General features: G+C 45.9%; 2 protein-coding genes across 2 annotated transcripts in view; one reads left to right on the plus strand and one right to left on the minus strand.

The window, feature by feature from the left end:
• DDX17 (DEAD-box helicase 17) overlaps positions 1 to 3381 on the plus strand; it is a 27079-nt gene extending 23698 nt beyond the window's left edge. The window contains exon 13 of the mRNA XM_090043030.1: positions 124 to 3381. Coding sequence (XP_089899156.1) covers positions 124 to 671 — 548 coding nt within the window. The 3' untranslated portion in view covers positions 672 to 3381. The remainder of the gene's footprint in view (positions 1 to 123) is intronic.
• On the minus strand, positions 904 to 13082 carry KDELR3 (KDEL endoplasmic reticulum protein retention receptor 3). Its single transcript, XM_090043031.1, has 5 exons — positions 12550 to 13082; positions 10098 to 10198; positions 9248 to 9406; positions 7842 to 8094; positions 904 to 4320 (listed from the first exon to the last, which is right to left on the minus strand). Exons 1-5 carry the CDS (start codon positions 12638 to 12640, stop codon positions 4280 to 4282), a joined length of 645 nt encoding a protein of 214 aa, XP_089899157.1. The 5' UTR covers positions 12641 to 13082; the 3' UTR covers positions 904 to 4279.
• Positions 13083 to 18977: the final 5895 nt, after the last annotated feature.

The following is an 18977-nucleotide window of genomic DNA, read 5'->3' on the forward strand; positions in this document are numbered from 1 at the left end:
AAGAGCAGCTTGTGTTAAAAAAACAAAACAAAACAAACAAACAAAAAAAAAAACAACAGGATTTTGGAGACCTGTTGTAACTGAGTTAAGCACAGCACTGAACCTCACTGTTTCCACCCACAGGAGGTCGGTCTCGTTACCGTACCACCAGTTCCTCCAACAACCCTAATCTGATGTACCAGGAGGAGTGTGACCGGAGGCTCCGGGGAGTAAAAGAAGGCCGGAGAGACTCTGGCAGCTTCAGAGACCGTGAACGTAGTGACAGTTACACCAATGGAGCAAACAAGACCTATGGTAGTGCCTATGGAAGCCCAAATTCTGCATTTGGGGCAGCCCAGAGCCAATATGGCTACACTCAAGGGAGCTATGGAGCAGCTGCTGCCGCCTATGGCACAAGTGGTTATGGCACTGCAGAATACAGTGCTGCTAGTGGCTATAGTGCCACCACTACAGCTGCTGCTGCTGCTGTTGCTGCTGCTGCCGGGAGAACCTCACAAAGCTCGACTCAACAGCAGTATGCAGGGATAGGTCGGTCAGGCCAGCAGCCACAGCCTCTCATGTCACAACAGTTTCCTCAGCCTCCAGGCACTAACATGATAGGCTACATGGGACAGACTGCCACCTATCAGTATCCGCCACCTCCCCCACCCCCTCCTCCTACACGCAAATGAGACTGCTCACTGCAGGTGACCAGTGTAAACTTCTTACATTTAAAGGAACCTTTTCTTTCTTTCTTTCTTTCTTTCTTTCTTTCTCCCATTGTGGTGTTTATCCCATGCAGGTTTAGATTTAGAATTCACCATCCACAATCCTCCTGCCCACCAAAACATGACCCCTGGTCCACATGACTGATCTTGCTGTTGTCTTTTTTTTTCTTCTTTATTTTTCTTTTTTTTTTAAAAAAAAAAAAATCTATATACAGTTGACTGGAAAATTGACTTTTATTTTATTTTTTTGTCTTGCATGTTGAAGAAATTAAGACAATTTTTTCTTTTCAGTTTTTTCACCCCTCTGAAGAATATGGGTAAAAGGCAGATAAGTCCCAGCCCAATCTTCTTGGTGTCTGAGGCTTGCGTATGAAAACACACTCTAATTGGGAGGAAGCCTCTGTGCTATTATGTGCTCATTTTATTTCAGGAGGTATCAAGAGGTGGAGAATTTTTGGGGAGCTAAAAGCACTACCTTTAATGTAAATTCAAGGGAACAGTGCTCTTTCCCTCCCCTTGGGAGGGTTTCACCTTTTCATTTTTAAAACAGCTGAATTATGATGCTTTTAGCCTGGTTTGGGTGGATTTCTGCAGGAAGACTCTGCTTGTTTGGCTCATCTTGGAGGCATTCTGAATTGCTCTGTGGGTTAAATGTGAACTCCCATGTTCTGATTCGTGTTTCTGTAGTGCCTGAAGTAGCTTCACTGATACTGGCAGCATGTGGTAGGGTCTGGGGAGTAAAGTCCCAAGTGGCAGAAACCAAAAACTCATTGAAGAAGTTCTTATGTTGATTTACATTGCAGGAATTAAATTGGTTATAGATCTCTTAAATCAGGCTCTGCACCCATATTCCTGTTGCTGGGTTAACTGAAGAAAGCTCAGCAGATGACAGAAATACTGATAAGAATTAAGGTGATCATCCTGTCTTGCCTGTATGTCCCAAGACACCTCTGGCCATGGGGCAGGTTCAGAATGCTGCTGTGCTGAATGTCATGTTAGGGTTTTCTCACTTAAAGCTCAAGGAAGATAGGGGTGGGCACTGGCTGTAAAATCCCCTTGTAATATGGGGAGAGCTGGTTAGGATGTTTTGATTCTGAAGCTGCATTTCCTTCATTACTGGTCTGATCAGTGCTTTTCTTGGCTTTTGAGTGCATTTCCCCAGTCCAGCAGAACCTTTGAGCTCAGCTCTTGCAGGTAGGTAGCATTATAGAAAATGGTAGAGAAGAGTGGAACTTTTATAAATATTTTAATTCAATCCTGTTTTATTCTACAGGCTAAAGGTAGGTTTGAGGGTTTTCCCTTTAGTAGCAAAGTGTCGTCGACTGTGTAACTTCCATTAGCAGACAGTTGAGGGATAGTAGATCGTAAGTTGGCTGCTCTTGTGTTTGAATAACATTGTGGAACATCAGATTCATGTCCTGATTTGCAGGGCATACAAGAGTTAGTGCATGTTTTTCTTGTTGGAATTGTTCAGGATGGATAAACAAAGGCAGACCAACCCACTTGTGGCGGAGTGGAATTTGTATAGTCCAGAGAAAGAGCTTGCTTATAAAGAAAACCTTTTCTTAGTTCTTCCACTTGCCTCCCTTCCTTCCCCTCTTCTTTTTTTTTTTTTTTTTCCTCCCCTGCTTCCCCTTGTGCTTCCTCCTTGCCGCCCGCCCGCCCCCCCCCCCCCCCCCCCCCCCGGAATATAATTGGGGGAAACTAGTAATTTGTTTGTGTGGAACGTACAGGTAGGTTATTGGCACAATCTGAAGGGAGAGTGCAGAGTGGACTGTTAGACCTTATAAGTCCCCCTCAACCCATCTTCTAGTTTCCTTAAAATAAACCAAGGTTGTTTTGTGTTTTGTTTTTTTTTTAATTAATTACTGGTTTGGCAACAAAATTTGGTGCTTGTCTTAAAATGAAGGCCAGAAAGGAATTCTTCATTGTTCAAGCACTGACTGGTCTGTCTTTTGCCTCCCCCACAAGCAAGTGTGGAGCTTTTTTTTCATTTGTGAGTTAGATGCAGAAATGTATCTATGGGCATGGAAGGACTTGGGGATGGGATGTACTACTTACCTGGCTTAAAAGGCTCTCTGGACTGCCTCATGGTCTGCTATAGCTTTCACTTCCTTCAGGGACTTGCGCAGGTGTAAAACAATTATGCTAAGTCTTGCAAAGTTTTAACGTAACTTGAGGTCAACTGCAGTCCAGAGTCTCATGGCCAACCTTGAGTGCTAACCTGATTGTTTTATGCACAGTGGCATGTGCTGCTGCCCCGTCCCACCTGGTGCTTGTTGCTCTGTTCCATGTACCAGCTAAAGAGCCCTTGTTACAACATTATTGTCTACTATAGTTGGCATTGTTTTCAATCTGTAAATGTTTGTGGGAGTGTCAAATGAGTTGGGCATCTCTCCTCCCCTCCCACTTCCTGAAACAATGTACTGTGTGGACTTCTCTCAACAACAGAAGGCTAAGTGGCTTTTGTGTGGGATCAGTGCTCTGTTTCACACCCTTGCTGGTCTCTGAACACATTCCTGTTGTATTAACGAAGACTTGAATTGAGAGATTCATAGATCTGTGGTGTTCAGACACAGGATACTAAGAGCTATGTTACTCTTTGTAAATTGTCCTTTTGATACCATCTTGTTTTCTTTTGTAGGTATAAATAAAAACACTGTTGTCAATAAAATTTTGAACTTGTCTTTTATTTACGCAGTGCAAACTGTCTTCACCCCCATTTTCCATTCCCTCCCCAATTTATATAAAAGATGCAGTCCAGGGTAGCACTTGTCAGTAAGCTAGCATCACTTGATAAAAATGCTTACTGTCTGTAGAACATCAGAAACTTATCATTGGAAGACACTGAATGGAGAGGAATGTTTGAGTACTTCCAGTATTGAAAGGTCTTCCATGGTCATCCTTGGAGTTTGAAACAAAGAGATTCCCTGAATATTATAGGCCTTAGGTAGCATGAGAACTGGTGACTCCATCTCTTTGGTTGCCAGTTCATATCTATTTATATGGTATTAATTGCAAAGTCAATCTATCACTTGTTGCCCAGGACCAGCTGTGAAATAGATTGGTATTCTTCATTTAGTTGTTAGCAAACATACCCCTATATCACCCAATTGCATTACTGTTGGCAGTCTTTAGACATGGCAGTCTTTAAACAAAGAATATCGAATGGGTGTGAAGACGAATCTTGCCTCATTCCTTGAGGTGATCTGTTAAGCAGACTTTGAAAATAGGTGCTGGAAGGGAGAGAGCTTGCACTGCTACACCTACTGTGAGAAGAGAGGACTTTGTCAATAGCCAATACCATTTATAAGCATGAATTCACTTAAGCAAACAAAAACAACCCCCCAAAAAAACATTCGAGAGGAAAGTCATGAAGAAATCAAAATCTTCTCTGCTATCCAAGCCTCTTGTTTTCCTGATACTGGATGGAGATTTGTAGCTGAGCCCTTTTTTTGGTGTTTTGGTTGGGGTTTTTTTGTTTTTTTTTTTAAATCCAATAAGGGGCAGAAAAGAATAGCTGTCATCCTGATGATGCATCTGCAGGAGCTTCATGCATAATGGAAGTGTCTTCAGACTGGCATTGGAAGACTTAGCTTCTTTCCCTTCAGGACTGTGCAAAGAAGAAAAGAGAATGAATGTCGGAGAAACTTGCTCACTTCTGCAAGTCCCCATGCCCTGTCATTTAAGGTCCAAGATAATTGTTAAGGTTGGCAGCTTGCAGAACTATAGGGAGTGACAAGAAATGGTGGCAGAAGTTTGCTAGAAATTAAATGGTTATTTTAAAATATTTTGGTATGTGCGTGTTCTTGTTGACTTGTTCTCTACTTGCTAGAAAGGCCAGCTGAGCAAGCCTAACATCAACTAAGAGGATCGGAGTGGAAGTGCCAAGCTGTATTATCAAGAACTTTGGTCCTGCTTGAAATGGCTTGAGAGAGCAGCGCATGGGTTTAGTGTGTTTACTATGTGCAAAACTGATGAGTTTGCGAAGAGGGAATCATTCCTATTCAACTTTTTGGTTGGAGCCAGCAACTGCAAAACTGCTTTTGGGGAAAGAGGCTTTATAAACTTCAGATTAACTCTTGAACCAGGAGAGTTTGTGAATTATCCTGGCTTTGATAGTGATTCACAGTCATGCAGGCTCTTAAATCCCCAATTTCTTCAGAACTGCATTTAGCCATGCAGTGAGTGCATAGGCTCTGGTCAAACCTGACAGCAGCTCAAACATTTTATATAGATGGAGAATAACTTCTTAATGTTTACACAAATTAATGCTTCTGTAAATTTATAACACAAACTTTGTTTTGTGGGTATTTTTAAAAATCTGGATGCAACAATATTGGACTTGCTTGGTTATCTTCTAGTGGCCAGCAATGTTACAATAGCATACATTCTAAGAACTGGTAGTGACACCTATTGAAGTTGCTTCACTTGTTTTTCCACTGTTTTCAGGGTCTTAAACACCTTCTGAAATTTAATTCTTCAAACTGAAATTGCTTGTGCATCCCCCTCAGGCTGACACCTTGTGAAGTTTCATTTAATTGACAGAGTGAGATTCAGGGAAAATGCATTGTATGGTCCATGTTTAAAATTATGTATTGCAACTTCCTTGAAAAAGTATAGCATTTCCATGGATTTTTGGGGGGCTTGGAATTTGGTGTGTATGTGGCGGTGGCATCATTGTATGAAAGTCTGCCTAAAATTGGCTGTATTGAGTCCCTGAAACTTGGAGTCTGTATTCTCAAAGGGTGCTGAGACATTTAGCTCCCCACTGTAACTCATAGGGCTTTACAGAAAGTGCCATGACTTAGTACTCCCCCCCCCCGCCCCTTTGCTGTTTGATAGGGGCAGAGAGGCTGTTTGCAGCTTCTCTCCCAGAGGGCCCCACACCCCAGTGCTGTCTGCAGGATGGGATGGAGAGAAGAGAAGGGAAGGGGAGAGCTGTGGCTGTGGGCTGAAGTTTGCCCGGGGGGTGGGGGGGGCATGAGAGAGGTGGATTGGAGCTCCCTGCCTCGGTGTGGGGCTTCCAATCCACCTGCTTCCCCTTCCAGCACAGGCCGCACAAACCCCAGCTCACAGCTTCCTCCCCCTCCCATCTTACAGACTCCCACACGAACTGACAGAAGTTAGTGAAGATGTTTTGGAGTGCCTTCATCTGAACCCTCATTTATATGATGGTTAATTTGTTGTGTGATCAGGCACTTTTAAAGCACTCTGCAGCAGTAGAGTGCTTTCAAGGGGCTGATTGTGTGACAAAACATCACTTGTCAGCACCCCAAGTAGAGTTGTGTTCAGCAGTTGCAATTCAAAGACTTATGCATGCTCCGGCTCCAGGCTGTAGGACCTGAGCATGGCTTTTCCTGCAAGCTTGGGGCTGTTTCCCACTCCTGGGGAACAGGAGCTGAAATGAGACTTCCATATGCTACTAATGGTGCCCCTGCTGCTGGTTAGGTACCATGGAAAGGAAGAAGCAATTTGATTAGTTTGCAGAGGTGAGGTGGGGAGGGAAATTCTTGAGTAGAGCGTTGGTGATGAAAGTGGGGAGAAGCAGAGATGAACTGTAGTGTGGAATAGACAGGCTGTGAGCAAGAGAAGAAAGGATCTAAAGCCACTAGGCATGCTTCCCTCCAGAGTCTGGGAGCAAATCTGTCACTTCTGAATCACCACTGCTCCAGCCTGTATCACTGTGTAGCTGCACAACTCACTGGCAAAATATCTTCTATCGCCTCTAGTGGCTGGTCCACACTGAGGATGACATGTTGCTGTTGCTATCAGATTACTTCCTTAGCTACAGCAGCAGACGCCTGTGCTGTGGACTTAATAGTTTCAAGCCAATTGCTGATGCTGAGGATCATATGATTTTTTTTTTCTTCAGTTTGCTATGTTCAAAGCCTATGACATTACAAACATTAAAAAACAAACCAAACAACAAAACCCAAACATTTTTAAGGTTGCAAATTCAAAGACTCAAAAGTTAGGTAATGTCCTAATTACCAATGCCTGTACAATGTACATTACAGTAGCTTTTATAAGCGCTCTCCCCTTGCACTCTTGCCTGATGGTGGACCTGCTTTATATGTGATTCAGGGTGGTATCCTGGAAGAGGCTGTAAAATCCCGTGCCTCTTGCAGAACGTGGAAAGTGTGGTGAATGGGGCTGGGGAAAGCAAGAGAAAAGAGGGTCTTGAGATGCATGTAGTTAAGTAACACTTGGAAAATTGGATTACATTCTGCCAGAGAATTTCTGTGAGAGGCAAAGCAAGTCACTTAAACTATGCTTTTCAGTGATTTTGGCTAATTGTGTTCCTTATTTTCTGCCCAGCCTGTGACCCTGGGGTTTGATTTGCAGAAATGTCAAGTACCCATAGCTATAACCAAATACAGCCAATGCCCCCAAGCATCCACAGCAGCATTGGCTGTTCTCTGAACATACGAAACACTAAAAATGAAGTGGTTGTTTTTTTTTTAAATTAGGCCGGGGCATGTGAAAGTGTGAATGTGAAATCAGTAGGCGGTTTTGACAATTTTGGCTTTCATTTCTGAATTTCATTTTCCCTACATTTGAAATGGAGAAAATCCCTACCTTGTAGAGGTGTTTATAATGGCTGTGGACCCTTGGATGAGAGCCACAGAAAAACCCATGAGGGCATTAACTCTGTATTTAGAATGGGATTTACATAGTATGCAGTAAAAGCTTGGGGCCCCATACTGAATGAGAAATATAAAATAGCAAACAGCTGCTTGGTTAGCACTGTTCCTCCGTGCATAGAATGATGAAGGGACCAGTGGAAAAAAATGGTATGTGTTCATGTAATTAAAGGCTGCCTTGTAATGCTTTTATGCCAGCAGGCTGGGCTACGCAGACAGCAGCACTTTTGGAATTTCTGAACTTGGATACTTGACTTTACATCCTTAACTTTCTCTCCAGTGTTTTTATGCATCATAATAGCTGTTTGATGGGTTGCAGGTCTGCAGAAGGCTAAAGACCAATACAGCCTGCTACATGACTTGCTAAGGTCTGTTTAAAAAAAAAAAAAATCACATGTACCCCTCCCTCCCATAGACCATTTTTGTTGCTGAGTAGATAATAGTTCTCTTCCAGGTCCCAACCTCCCACTCTCAGCTCCCTACCTACCTTTGGTGACATAAAGGTAGAAAAAATCACAGTAGAAGATGGTTTGTACCACCCCAGAAACCACAGCAATCTGGTCATAGAAGTTCTCGGTGTAGTAACGCCAGATCCAATTTGCGATGTAGAGAGCACGGTAGAGACCCAGAAAGAAGAGGTAGTGTGTTGTGATGGTCTCTGCCTCTCCTGTCTTACTGATCATGAAGAGCTGTGGAAGGATAGCAACTGATTCCAGATAGATGGAGAAGGTCCAGAGGATCTATGAGAAAAGAGAAATGGCTTAGAATAGAGGTGTCAAATACATGGCTTTCAGGGTGGATCTGGCCTGCAGGCTAGATTGGGCCCATGATGCTTTATAATATGGCCTACGGGTTATTGAATCAATCCCATGCACAGGCTGTGCCCCTGGCACTGTGCACACATGGCAATTGGGGCTGGCACACAGTACGTGCTGCCTGTGAACACAAGCTGGATCCAGCACAACCCGTGGTGCAGGGGCTCCAGAGTATGAGCTGCATTCAGTGCCTCAGATGGATCCCCAGTGCTGTCTGCAGGACTGGGTCCAGCCCATGCGCTGTGTCCAGCAAGCCCCAGGGCTGGTGCTTGTGGTGCACAGGCAGACCAAGCGCTGCGCAGAGAGTTGGATTCAGTTCAGGCTACAAACCAAACCCAGTGATTTTTCTCTTGCCTATGGGGCCAGATGAGTTTGACACCCCAGGTTTAGAAGAATAGCATTAATTTCCAGGAGACTTCAACATTTTCATTCAGAAACCAGCTCTTTATGCGTACTGTTGTATGAGCCATCCTTGCCCATAGGCACCTGTGACCTATCGTAAGACTAGATCTAGCAGGGGTATGAAACAAGCAGTGGGATGGAAAGGGGCAGGAGGAGGGTGGTGGTACTTAAGTGGATGCATGTAGGCTGTGGCCCTGTGCCCCCTGCAATGGTTCTGAGTCAGTTAGACTTTTGTTTGGGGAAAGGGAAGTATTTACATTAAAAAAAAAAAAGCTGCAACCATCTTTACAGGTCTTCTGGCTAATAAAACAAGTCCTGCTGAAAGCAGGTGCAGCTGTTGTTCCAGTTCCTTGGGACTAGAAGTTGTTGACTGGTCAATAAACCACTGTCAGTGCTGGGACTGACTGGTGTCCCCATTAGTGCCTTCTGGACAGAAGGTGTAGCCGTTCTGAATGAAGATTGATGTAAGACAGAAGAAGCCTATCCTGCTCTTTGTGTAGTAGAGAGAAGCATCTACCTTCAAAAGCTGCCCATCTGGTCCTCTCCTTCACAAGGTTTGCCGTAAGAACATTTCTTCCATCCTCTTTTGAGGACATTAAGCCCCCACCAAGTGGGCACTATCTAATCCTCTCCCCTTCCTCCATCCCCTGCCCCTTCACTTTTTAGTTTTCCATACCTCCAAAGCAGTGAAGCTGTGGTTCTCCAGGAACGACAGGCCTGTGACGGGGACCAAGAGGAATTCCAGACGGAAGGAGTCGTTCTCGCTGTCAGATGTTTTACGGAACTTTCCATAGATCATGTACACAGTGATATAGGCACATAGCAGAAAAATGACCTGTGGAGGTAGGCAGAGGAACAAAATATTTTTCTCATATTCCATTATGCCTTCTCCGCTTCATAAGGAACTGACTTGCTGCATGCTCACCTCCGTCAAGACCTGCTTTTAAGGTAGTGCTAACAGTAACACCTGCTTTTAAGGCAGTGCTGATGCTGGTTGGAGGCAAGGTGCTAGGGATTATGGTTCTGCATCACCTTGTCAAAGACCTTGGATAGGTTCCATGACCATCTCTTCTCCCTGCTGGTGCTAGGGATGTTGCAGTGGCTGAGCCAGTGTCTCAAGGGGTTAGTGCTTTGTACTGGTGTGTAGAAGATCCAGGTTTGTTGTAGCTATATAAAGCCCTACAGGAGGTGCTGGCCTGGTGGCTTGAGGTGTTAATACTCTTACCATCAGGCTTGAGTCGCACTCTTCTGCTCCTGGTCTCAGTGGTACTAGCAATTCTGTAGAAGCAACTCAGTGTGTCTGGTCAATGGGAGACCAGGGTCTCCAAGGGAATCTTAGCTGGGCCCTCTTGGTGTAAATGGCAGTCCAGTGTAACTCTGGAGCCTTGTAGAAAGTGGAGGTAAAGAAGATGGAATCATGCCCTTCTCCCAAAAATGGAAGCACTGATTTGATATAAATCTCTCCTTTACTCCTGTCAGGTAACTCCACAAAGTCAGTTGGAGTGGCATTCCTGACACAACCTTACCTTCATGACGGTGTTGTAAATTGAAATGAAGGTGTTGAATAGGTCAAGGTAACGGGTTGTGAAGACAAGAGCAAAAAGGATCTGGCTCTTCCCGGAGATACCTGCATGGCAGAGGAGATGACAGGTGTGAGAGAAAAGGTATTCAGAGCTCATCCTCCGCGTCTTCACCATTGAAACTCCACTCCTTGTGCATCCACCCTCTCCTCTTGCTGGAAGGATACCTTCTCCAGTGAAGAACAGGCTCCAGGACAAAATAAATCCTTCAAGCTCCTGAGCTGGTACTACTTTTTGAGTGTAAAGTGGGACAACAGCAGTTTTGGGAGAATAAATGGGACTCTTACCTAGTGCCTTAGTGGCTCTTGGGATATTGCTTATATACGCAATCAAAATTAGTTTACTAAGCACGAGTAGAATTGATTTGGATGAAAAATATCCTGTTAATCTTCTGACAGACATGCATTTTCATTTTCTGAGTGAAATCATCCTGTAACTGATGGGATGGAACACATTTCTAGCCGAGCCCAGTCTGGTCCAGCAACTGACCACTTCACTCTGACGTGTCTTTTCTGAACTGGAGGAAGATCATTAACCTACCATTGCTAGAGCAAAGTAGCCTGGGGACTAAAGTGCACAGTACCACTGGGGAAAAAATGTGTAGGGATGGCAGATGAGGGGAGGAGTGACAGAGCTTGTATCTTTAAACCTATTTGTCTGACTGTAGTGAGTGAACCGGACATTTGTAAACCTTGCTAGATGACAGCCTTCGTGCCTGCAGGCCCGGCATGCACAGCAGCAGGCTTGATTTAGAGCGAACACCCCTGCAGTAACAAGGGAATTCACTTTTTGTGGCCAATTTAGGCCCTGTCTGCCCCAAATTGCTGTTCCTCTTTCTCCCAGTGTCTTTTGGGCAATGATGATGTGGCACCTCCCTCACCAGAGAGATCACAGAGCAGCCCACAAACAGGGAGTGAGCCTGGTATCCAATTTGAAAGAGCTCTGATGAAGAGGGGGGAATGGAGGGAAATCCACTCTGCCTATGATGACCCTGCTCTGAAATGCTGGTGATGATAAGGCCCTAGTTTGCAGGGCTTTAAATTCACTTAATCTCAGCAGTCCTAAAGTCTATTAGAAAATTAAAGCATAAACTCTAAAAATAACCCCTCTGCAAATAAGCAATCGTGTTTTCTTCCAGAGAGCAGCTTGGCAGGACCAGGGAGCAACCTGTCTGTAGCTTGCATAGCTTAGCGCTTGGCATGTGGGAATGGACATTAGTTCTGAGTTCTATTCCTGATTCAACTCATCTTCCTGGAGCAAACAGTTTCTGTGTATCATGCCTCACCAGGCCCCCATTTCCTCATCTGTGAAATGAGGGTAAAAAGCACCTCACGGGGTGCTAAGGCTAAATTAAGGCTTGCAAAGTGCTTTCAGATGCTGAGGTGGAAGATGCAGAACATTGTTACAGCTTCCTCTCTCTTGTCTGGTCAACAAACATAACTCAAGCAGTAGGGGGGTGTAGAGGGAGGGGAAGTTATCAGCTGCCTGCGGTGTTCCCCTTCTGGAATTGAGTTGCCCTTTAGCAGCAATGCCTCTCAGTCTCTCTCTCTTCCTTTTGCCTGGAAATGTTTCTACACCCTAATAGGCAGAGAAGAGAAGAAAGGCCTGCACACGCATCAAGCTCTTCTCCACAATTCAGGCAGTGTTATCACCAAGTTAGGCACCTGTGCTAAGAGTAAATCTATTTTGCCACATTGCCACACCTTTCTTCCACACACATCCCTTCTTTTCCCACCTCCCCGGGACAATGCCGTACCTATACTCCTGGCAGCCCTGGGCGAACTTTAAGTATCGGGCCCCCCCTTCACCAGAGATAATGATGATAATAATTGGGCAATGGAAAAAAAAATTACTACATATACATATAAATCAAATTTGTGGAAATAAAAACACAGGATTAGGTATATGTACATGTGCAATATTAAAACTTTGTTATGCAGTTGTAATTTTTATTTTCATTTTTAGGCCCTGGGCAGCTGCCTGGTTTACCCATATCCATGTCTGGATCTGTCCCAGGAAATAATGCTGGGTTGTTAGGTCTGCTAACAGAGTGGAAAGCTCCTAAGAGAGACCCACCCACCAAGAAAATAAGGTGCATCAGCAGAAAAGGGGAATGTCGGGGAAAGAGCAGAGAGATTCCAACTGAGGAGAGGTAGAGAGGAAAAGAGGAGAGAGCTGCATTTAATTCTTTCCAGGAACCCAATAAAGGAATGGTCAGGCAAAGTTTGAACGGATTGTTATCAGCCCTGGTAGCAGCAATGTCTCTCCAAGGCCCACAAATCTCCACAGAGTATTCCCCTCAATGGCTGTTGAGACCAAGGCTGCCAACTAGGACTCTCCTTCCCAAGTACACTAAAAAAAAGACTGCAGGTGGGGTGGGGAAGTGGGGAAGACTCACCAGCACAGGACTTAGACTTCCAGATCTTGACCAGTAATATGATGATAGCCAGCAAATGGGAGATGTCTCCCAGGATCCGGAAGACATTCATTATTCCAAAAATTTGTCAAAGTTTAATTTTGAGTAGCAGGGAAGGCTGGGGGACTCCCTTGCTTTCTCCCAACCAATTTTCTCTTTTACTTGTTAAAACCACAGTGGATCTTTCTTTGTCCCTGACTCTGCCTCCTAATTAAACCTTCTTTCTCTCTAAGTCTGAGATCTCTTTCCTGTCTTCTGGCAGAGATGAAGTAAAACTTTCTCCAGCACAGCTCTCTCTCCCAGGATGTGCTTCCCTCCTGCTATATTTAATGTCTATTTTATCAAACCCACTTCCTACCTAGCTTCTTCGCTCCCTGCAGTTCCTAAAGAGAATCTCTGCCCTCCCTCCCTTCCCAGGAAGATCTATTCCAGTCCAAAGCAGGGTCTTGTCCCCAAGAAAGCCCTAGTCCGAGCTCACTTTAGCTATTCCACTACAGGCAATGGGTGACGTGGCTCCTGTCTGGATGGGGAGGGTAAGGGAGGGAAGAGGCGCCGGCGGGAATAACTGAGCTATTTTCCTTTTTTTTTTCCCCCTTTGGTCTTCTCAAATTACAACAGAAAATATCCTTAAAGGGGAAAAGACAGATGGAAATAATCAAACTTTGTCAGAATCAGGGATCACAGAGATGGCAGCATCAGAAGTGGACCCTTTAGAGACAAAAAGGTCGGTTCAGTCACCTCAGCTGCCTGTCTTGGTCTGAGCTGTGCAAGTTTGCCTCCCTGCATTGTATTCCCTGCGGCTTTGTTCAGACCTGTGTTCAGTGACTCCAGAGGTGGAGTTTGCACCATGTTCCTTGGTGAACTCTTTCCCAGTCTAGCAAAGACTGCTCTCAGAGAAGAGGCTCTGAAACGCCCTGCATTTTGCCTTGCTCGGTTTTGTTTCTTCTTGGTCAGCTGGTGCAGGGAGAGTGACTGGGACAGGACAATGTTAGCATCCATGACAGTTTGCTATAATTATTTATTACTGCCTCTCTCTATAATCCCGTGATCATTTCCTCATTTCCTGATGCCTTTCATGCATCTGCTAGGCTAAGGTTCCCTTTCCCTTCATTTTCATTGCATCACCCAGAAAAGAGTGAGATGGCCATAAATTAACAAAGAAAGAGATTGTCAGGTGCTTTTACCTCCTGAGTAGCCAAGAGTTCCTCCATGGGTGCCTAAGGGTGTTAACAATGAGGAAATCATCAGGTCCCCTCTATGACTTAACAGCTCTCACTGCCCTCTTGAGCACCCATCTCTCCCATATAATATAATAACCCCTTTTCCCTATGTAACCCAAAGGTTCCCTCACCTACATAACTTCCTCTCCTACATTCATACAGTCCCAGTTTTCCCTTCTCCAAAGTAATAGAATAGACTAGAATAATTTTGTCCTTCTGGGAGAAAGGCATGTCACCAACCTGCTCAACCTGGAGAATTGTTTTCCTTTCCATAAGCTAAGCAGCCTCACTGTAAGAGTTGTGAGCTGAGCCCCCAACCTTTGTTCTCCAGTGAGATCCACAGCACTCCTACTTTTCTGCATTTCTCAGCCTTGCTCTCCTTTCTTCTTTTCCCAGCTTCAAAAGGCACAAACAGGTACCGGGGGCATGATACAACCATATTGTCTTTTGTGAAAGAGTGAATCAGCGGGCAGTAGGAAGGCTGGGTGAAGGAGGGAATTGCAGGGAAGCAATGAGACCCACCAGTCCCTAGATGGCATCATAATAGGCGACTTAACTTTTTATCCACTGATGAGCAACAGAATATTGGACCCACTGTTTTCAGAGATGACCTGTGACATCACACTGGGAAAGGCTTGGTGGCTGCCCTGAAGCGCATAACCTTCCTTGGCTGAAGGAACAAACACGTAGCACCAGGCATCTCTGAAAATACTGCTTAGACTTGCATTCTTCTTCCCAAAGAAAAGTAATTGAGAAAGATGTGGTAAAAAATCTCCATCAGCATCTACCCACTTCAGCTTTAGTCTCAGCTGTTTCAGGAGGCTGCATGTTCAATGTGGACAGATCCCTTGGCCATGGCGATAGATGGAGGTTGTGCATTCTGGCTACTTCTGCTAGAGCTTTCAGTAAACTTTCCTACGTTGAAGCATAAAGTGCTGTCCGTTAATGGGGCACCCGAGAAGTGCATGCAGACTGTCTAAGCAGCTATGACTGTTCTTTTCAGATAACCATGAGAGAAACTTCCCATAGCAGCCGTTTTTGCCTGGAATCTCTCTTGTTGCCCCCTCACTCATTGCCCAATGAAGGCACCAAGTGAGGTTGTAGGAAGACACTACAGATTAATTTGCCATCAGCACATGGACAGTACCTAGCTTATGACCTTAACAAATTCACCCACCTCAGTTTCCAGGGTAGCCAGTGCTTGAGTGAAGCAGGACCCAGCTGAGGGACTGCTGAATGAAGACTGACTCATCTAAGATGGAAACAGTATTGATTGAAAGAGGGAAGCACTGTGGTTCTGGCTAAAAAGGTGACCTCCCCATTCAGTGGAGGATGCTTGGCCTCTCTGATGGTCTACTCTAAACCTTATGCAGTTTCAGGGTCTGATTCAACTTTCTATTGTTCCTGGATGCTTGCGATGCATTGACCTGACATGCCTTATATCACCTCCAGCTAGTTAAATTGTGCCTATGCATGTCCAATGCTGACCCAGCCACAGAAATCCATGCATTTGCCACTTCCACCTTTAAACTTGCACTTCCTCCAAAAGCCAGAGCAAGAGACTCCAAGTTCAGACGGAATCAACCATTAGCACCCACTTGTAGTAAAAAGCAGCTTCATAGGGGACTGGAGGAGAGCTTGTCTTTAAGAAGTAAACCTGGTAGCTGAAGCCATGAAAGGTGCCTTTAATTCAGTTAACCTGGACACAGACAGTGGGGTAGTGATTAATTGTCCTGTTCTCATGATGGAGTATCATTTTCACCTTAGCCCTGATCTGTCACTTCCTGAGTTTCTAAACTGAATTAGTCTTGTTGGTTTACAAAATGGTGGGAGCTTCTCTCCACCTCTTTGATGTTCCTCAGGCTTAATACCAGGAAAAAATCCTTCACAGTCAGGGTGTCCAGACTGTGGAATAAACTCCCTCCTGAGGTGGCACAGTCACCTACTCTGGAGGTTTTCAAGAGGAGACTGGATGGTCACCTTGCTGGGGTGTCACTTGACCCCAGCTGTCTTCCTGCCTAGAAGGTGGTGGGGGGCTGGACCTGATGATCTGCAAGGTCCCTTCCAGCCTCGTACAATCTATGACTCCATGAATCTTTGCTAACACCTGTTCCTCTGAAGAGAAGCTTATTCTTTCTAACTTCTGTCTTCACAGGATCTGACACGGATCTGCCTCCCTCAGTCTGACTCCTATTCTTCTCCGGTGCTTTGCTGCCCATTTGGGGCTGGTGGGGGGTTACAGTTGCAGGAATTTCATGGAGGTGGCACCAAGCGGACATCTAAATTTCTGACGAGTTATGCCAGGGATGCCAACAACTTGCTCAGGAGCAAGTGAGGAGAGAAACCTTCAGGGTGGTGGTAGCATCTCTCTGCTGTCACCAGCTGGGACTTGATGTAAGCGGGCAGGTTGGGAAGTGAGCAGTGGAAGCTCTATGACTGTCTGATGTGAGAGCGCAGTGCCACCAAGACGGCTGAGGGAGGAGGTGGGCGAAGTGAGCGGCCTCAAGGAGGGGGAAGAGGCATCCAAACTTGGAACACTTAAAAAAGAAAACTGGCACACAAAGTGGGAACAAGTAAAAATAACCCTCCTCTCCTCCCCACCTCCTTCCCTGCCACAAAATAAAAAGCCTCACACCAGGTGTCTCCCTGCCTCCCAGAATAATCCAAGACACTGCCACTGTCTTTCTCTGTGATGCTCTCTCTCCATGCCTCAGGTTTCCATGGTGACTGCAAGCAATGTCACCAGGGTGACAAGGAGGAGAGGGAGCTGGGATTTGGCAATAAAAACAGGAATTGGTTTCTTTTTTAAATTAAAGTTTATTTTCTCTCCATTTCCAAGGTTTTAGGGGCCTTTTCCCCTCCCCAAGGGTAGGCGGCAGTAACTTTGACAAGACTGGTTTTCCACCACAGGCCCTTTCCCTCCCTTCACCATTTTGTGAGGTAATGCAGGGTCATAGGAGGGGAAGAAATATCTCATAGATTCAGAGATTTGGAGATTGTAAGGCCGGAAGGGATCTTGAAAGATCATTGGGTCCAGCCCCCTGCACCAAGCAGGAAAGACAACAGGCAGTTAGGTGACCCCAGCAAGGTGACCATCGAGTCTTGTCACCTAAAACATCTGTTTTCTGTCTCACAGTCCTGACAAGACTGCTGGGCCTTCCCCAGTGAGCACCCTGCTGCCTGTGTGGGGCTGTCAGGGAGGTGACATCTGCCCACTAAACCAGTGATTTCCATTTTCCTGTGGGCTGCAAACTTCTTGTGCACAGAATGAAGCCCAGTCCATCCTAGACAGTCCCTGGAGAGCTCCTACCACGTGCTGGCTGAGTGGTCGGGGAGACCTTCTCAGCCAACCCACCCCAGAGCTCCCAGAGCTGAAAGAAGTGCACAGGGCCTGCTGAAGCTGATCCGCTTTGAGATGGGGAGAAATGGGACTTGCCAATCATCCTTTCAGACTCCACTGTGAACACCTGAGCCAGCCAAGGGGAGTCGCCCCTTTTGAAATGAGCTTGCACTAACGTGCTGCCCCGTGCCCTTTGGCCACCCATTTCCTATGCCTGCAGACACTAGAACATGGAGGATCTGGGGTAGATGTGTCCAAGAAGACAGTTTTCCTGAACCACTTCACAGGAGAACTGCTCTTCTGGCGTGGTTCGGTACCTGCTCCGAGGGCCTTATGGCTAAGGGCAAGCAAAACTCAGGGGCATCCAAACCCCAAGCCTCTGGGCTTGGGCCTGTGAGTAGGATGCCTGCCAAAGGTTTTGGAAACATCTGAAGCCCCAGGTGTGGGTGGAGGATGTTGGCTAGTAGTAGGGCCACTTATGGTTTTGGACTCTTGGATTTGGAATTAGTTTTGGCTAATTTGGCCTTGGATACAAATTCAATTAAAAAAAAAATCCCATCTTGTCCAGATTCAGGCCCTAGCAAGCAGATCAGCACATACCAGGCTGTTGTTATCATTGCATGCTGACTGATGCTGATCTAAGCCTGAAGGGAGCCTTTTTACTCACTGCAGCAGGATGACTGAGCTGGTTGACTTGCTCTCCAACTAGAGGGAATGGAGAGTGGAGGCAGGCTGCAGCTTGGGTATGTGATAGGTGTGGACCTCATGTATCACTGCTTTCTGGAGCAGGAGCTGATATCAGCTGGTATTGAACAAAGACAATGTTACTCATTCATTAGTAGAGGGAGTAGAGATGAGAACTCAGAGCTTTTGGGCACCTTTTCCTCTCTCCCATATCCTGTTCTGGATGCCTCCATCCCCCAGGCTGCCATTGCCCCAGAAAATGCCATGCTCCAATTCTGGGAGACCACTGGCACTACCATGACATATTCTGAGGGAACAGGCCAGGGCAGGAGAGCCTATGGGCAGAGGAGAGGGAAGCATGATGGAGAATCTTCATAGCATAGAGCAGGCCACTTGGACAGGCCAGCCTGCTGCTGTTTGAGGCCAAAATTTTGGGTGCTCAACTCAAGGCCTAGGTTTTTATGGGTGCAGGACACCCACAGCTCCTATTGACTTCAGATGGCACCTCTAACAATTTGGGCCATGGTATGTTGAGCTTGGTCACCCAGACTCAGAGGCCATTTCACACAAATGGCTGCTAAATTCAGCTTGGGACAGGGCGTGAGTTAGCTCACGTTCCAGGGAGCTCCTACCTTTCCTCCCTCCCTTTGCTTCCCCCATCCCCACAGCAGCAGCAGGAAAGGTTGGCGGATTGGGGCTATTTTTGGGAGCGTCTCCCTGGCAACGGCTGCCACCACCGTCTGTGGTGGTTTTTCCATAGGTGCTAAAATATTCTATGCTGCTTATTAAAGAAAGCGGCTGGTGGAGAGTGGCGGGGGTGGGGAGTTGTTAGCCATCCTGCTGCCTTAACCAGCCAACTCACAACGGGCAACTTGGGTACAGCTGACCTTGGCTGGAGATGGTCAGACGGTGAGAGGGAAGTCAAGTATCTAAATAGAGGCATGACTAAGGTTCCACGTTCTCAAAAGAAAACACTCACATAACATCCCCACCTGTTGAGAGTCTCTCTGTCCCATTATGAGAAGTCTAGGGAGAATGGTACCTGTGTTGTACAGGAGGCATATCTAGCCATTTGTTGGAACGATGAGAGAGAAGAGTTATCTCCCTGTGGCCAATTCCTTCTGTACCCATCATTCCCAATCAGGATTTTGGGGTGAGTCATGTGC

The sequence above is a fragment of the Crocodylus siamensis genome, chromosome 4, assembly GCF_052110815.1.
Source record: "Crocodylus siamensis isolate JL-2025a chromosome 4, ASM5211081v1, whole genome shotgun sequence".
NCBI lineage: Eukaryota > Metazoa > Chordata > Crocodylia > Crocodylidae > Crocodylus > Crocodylus siamensis.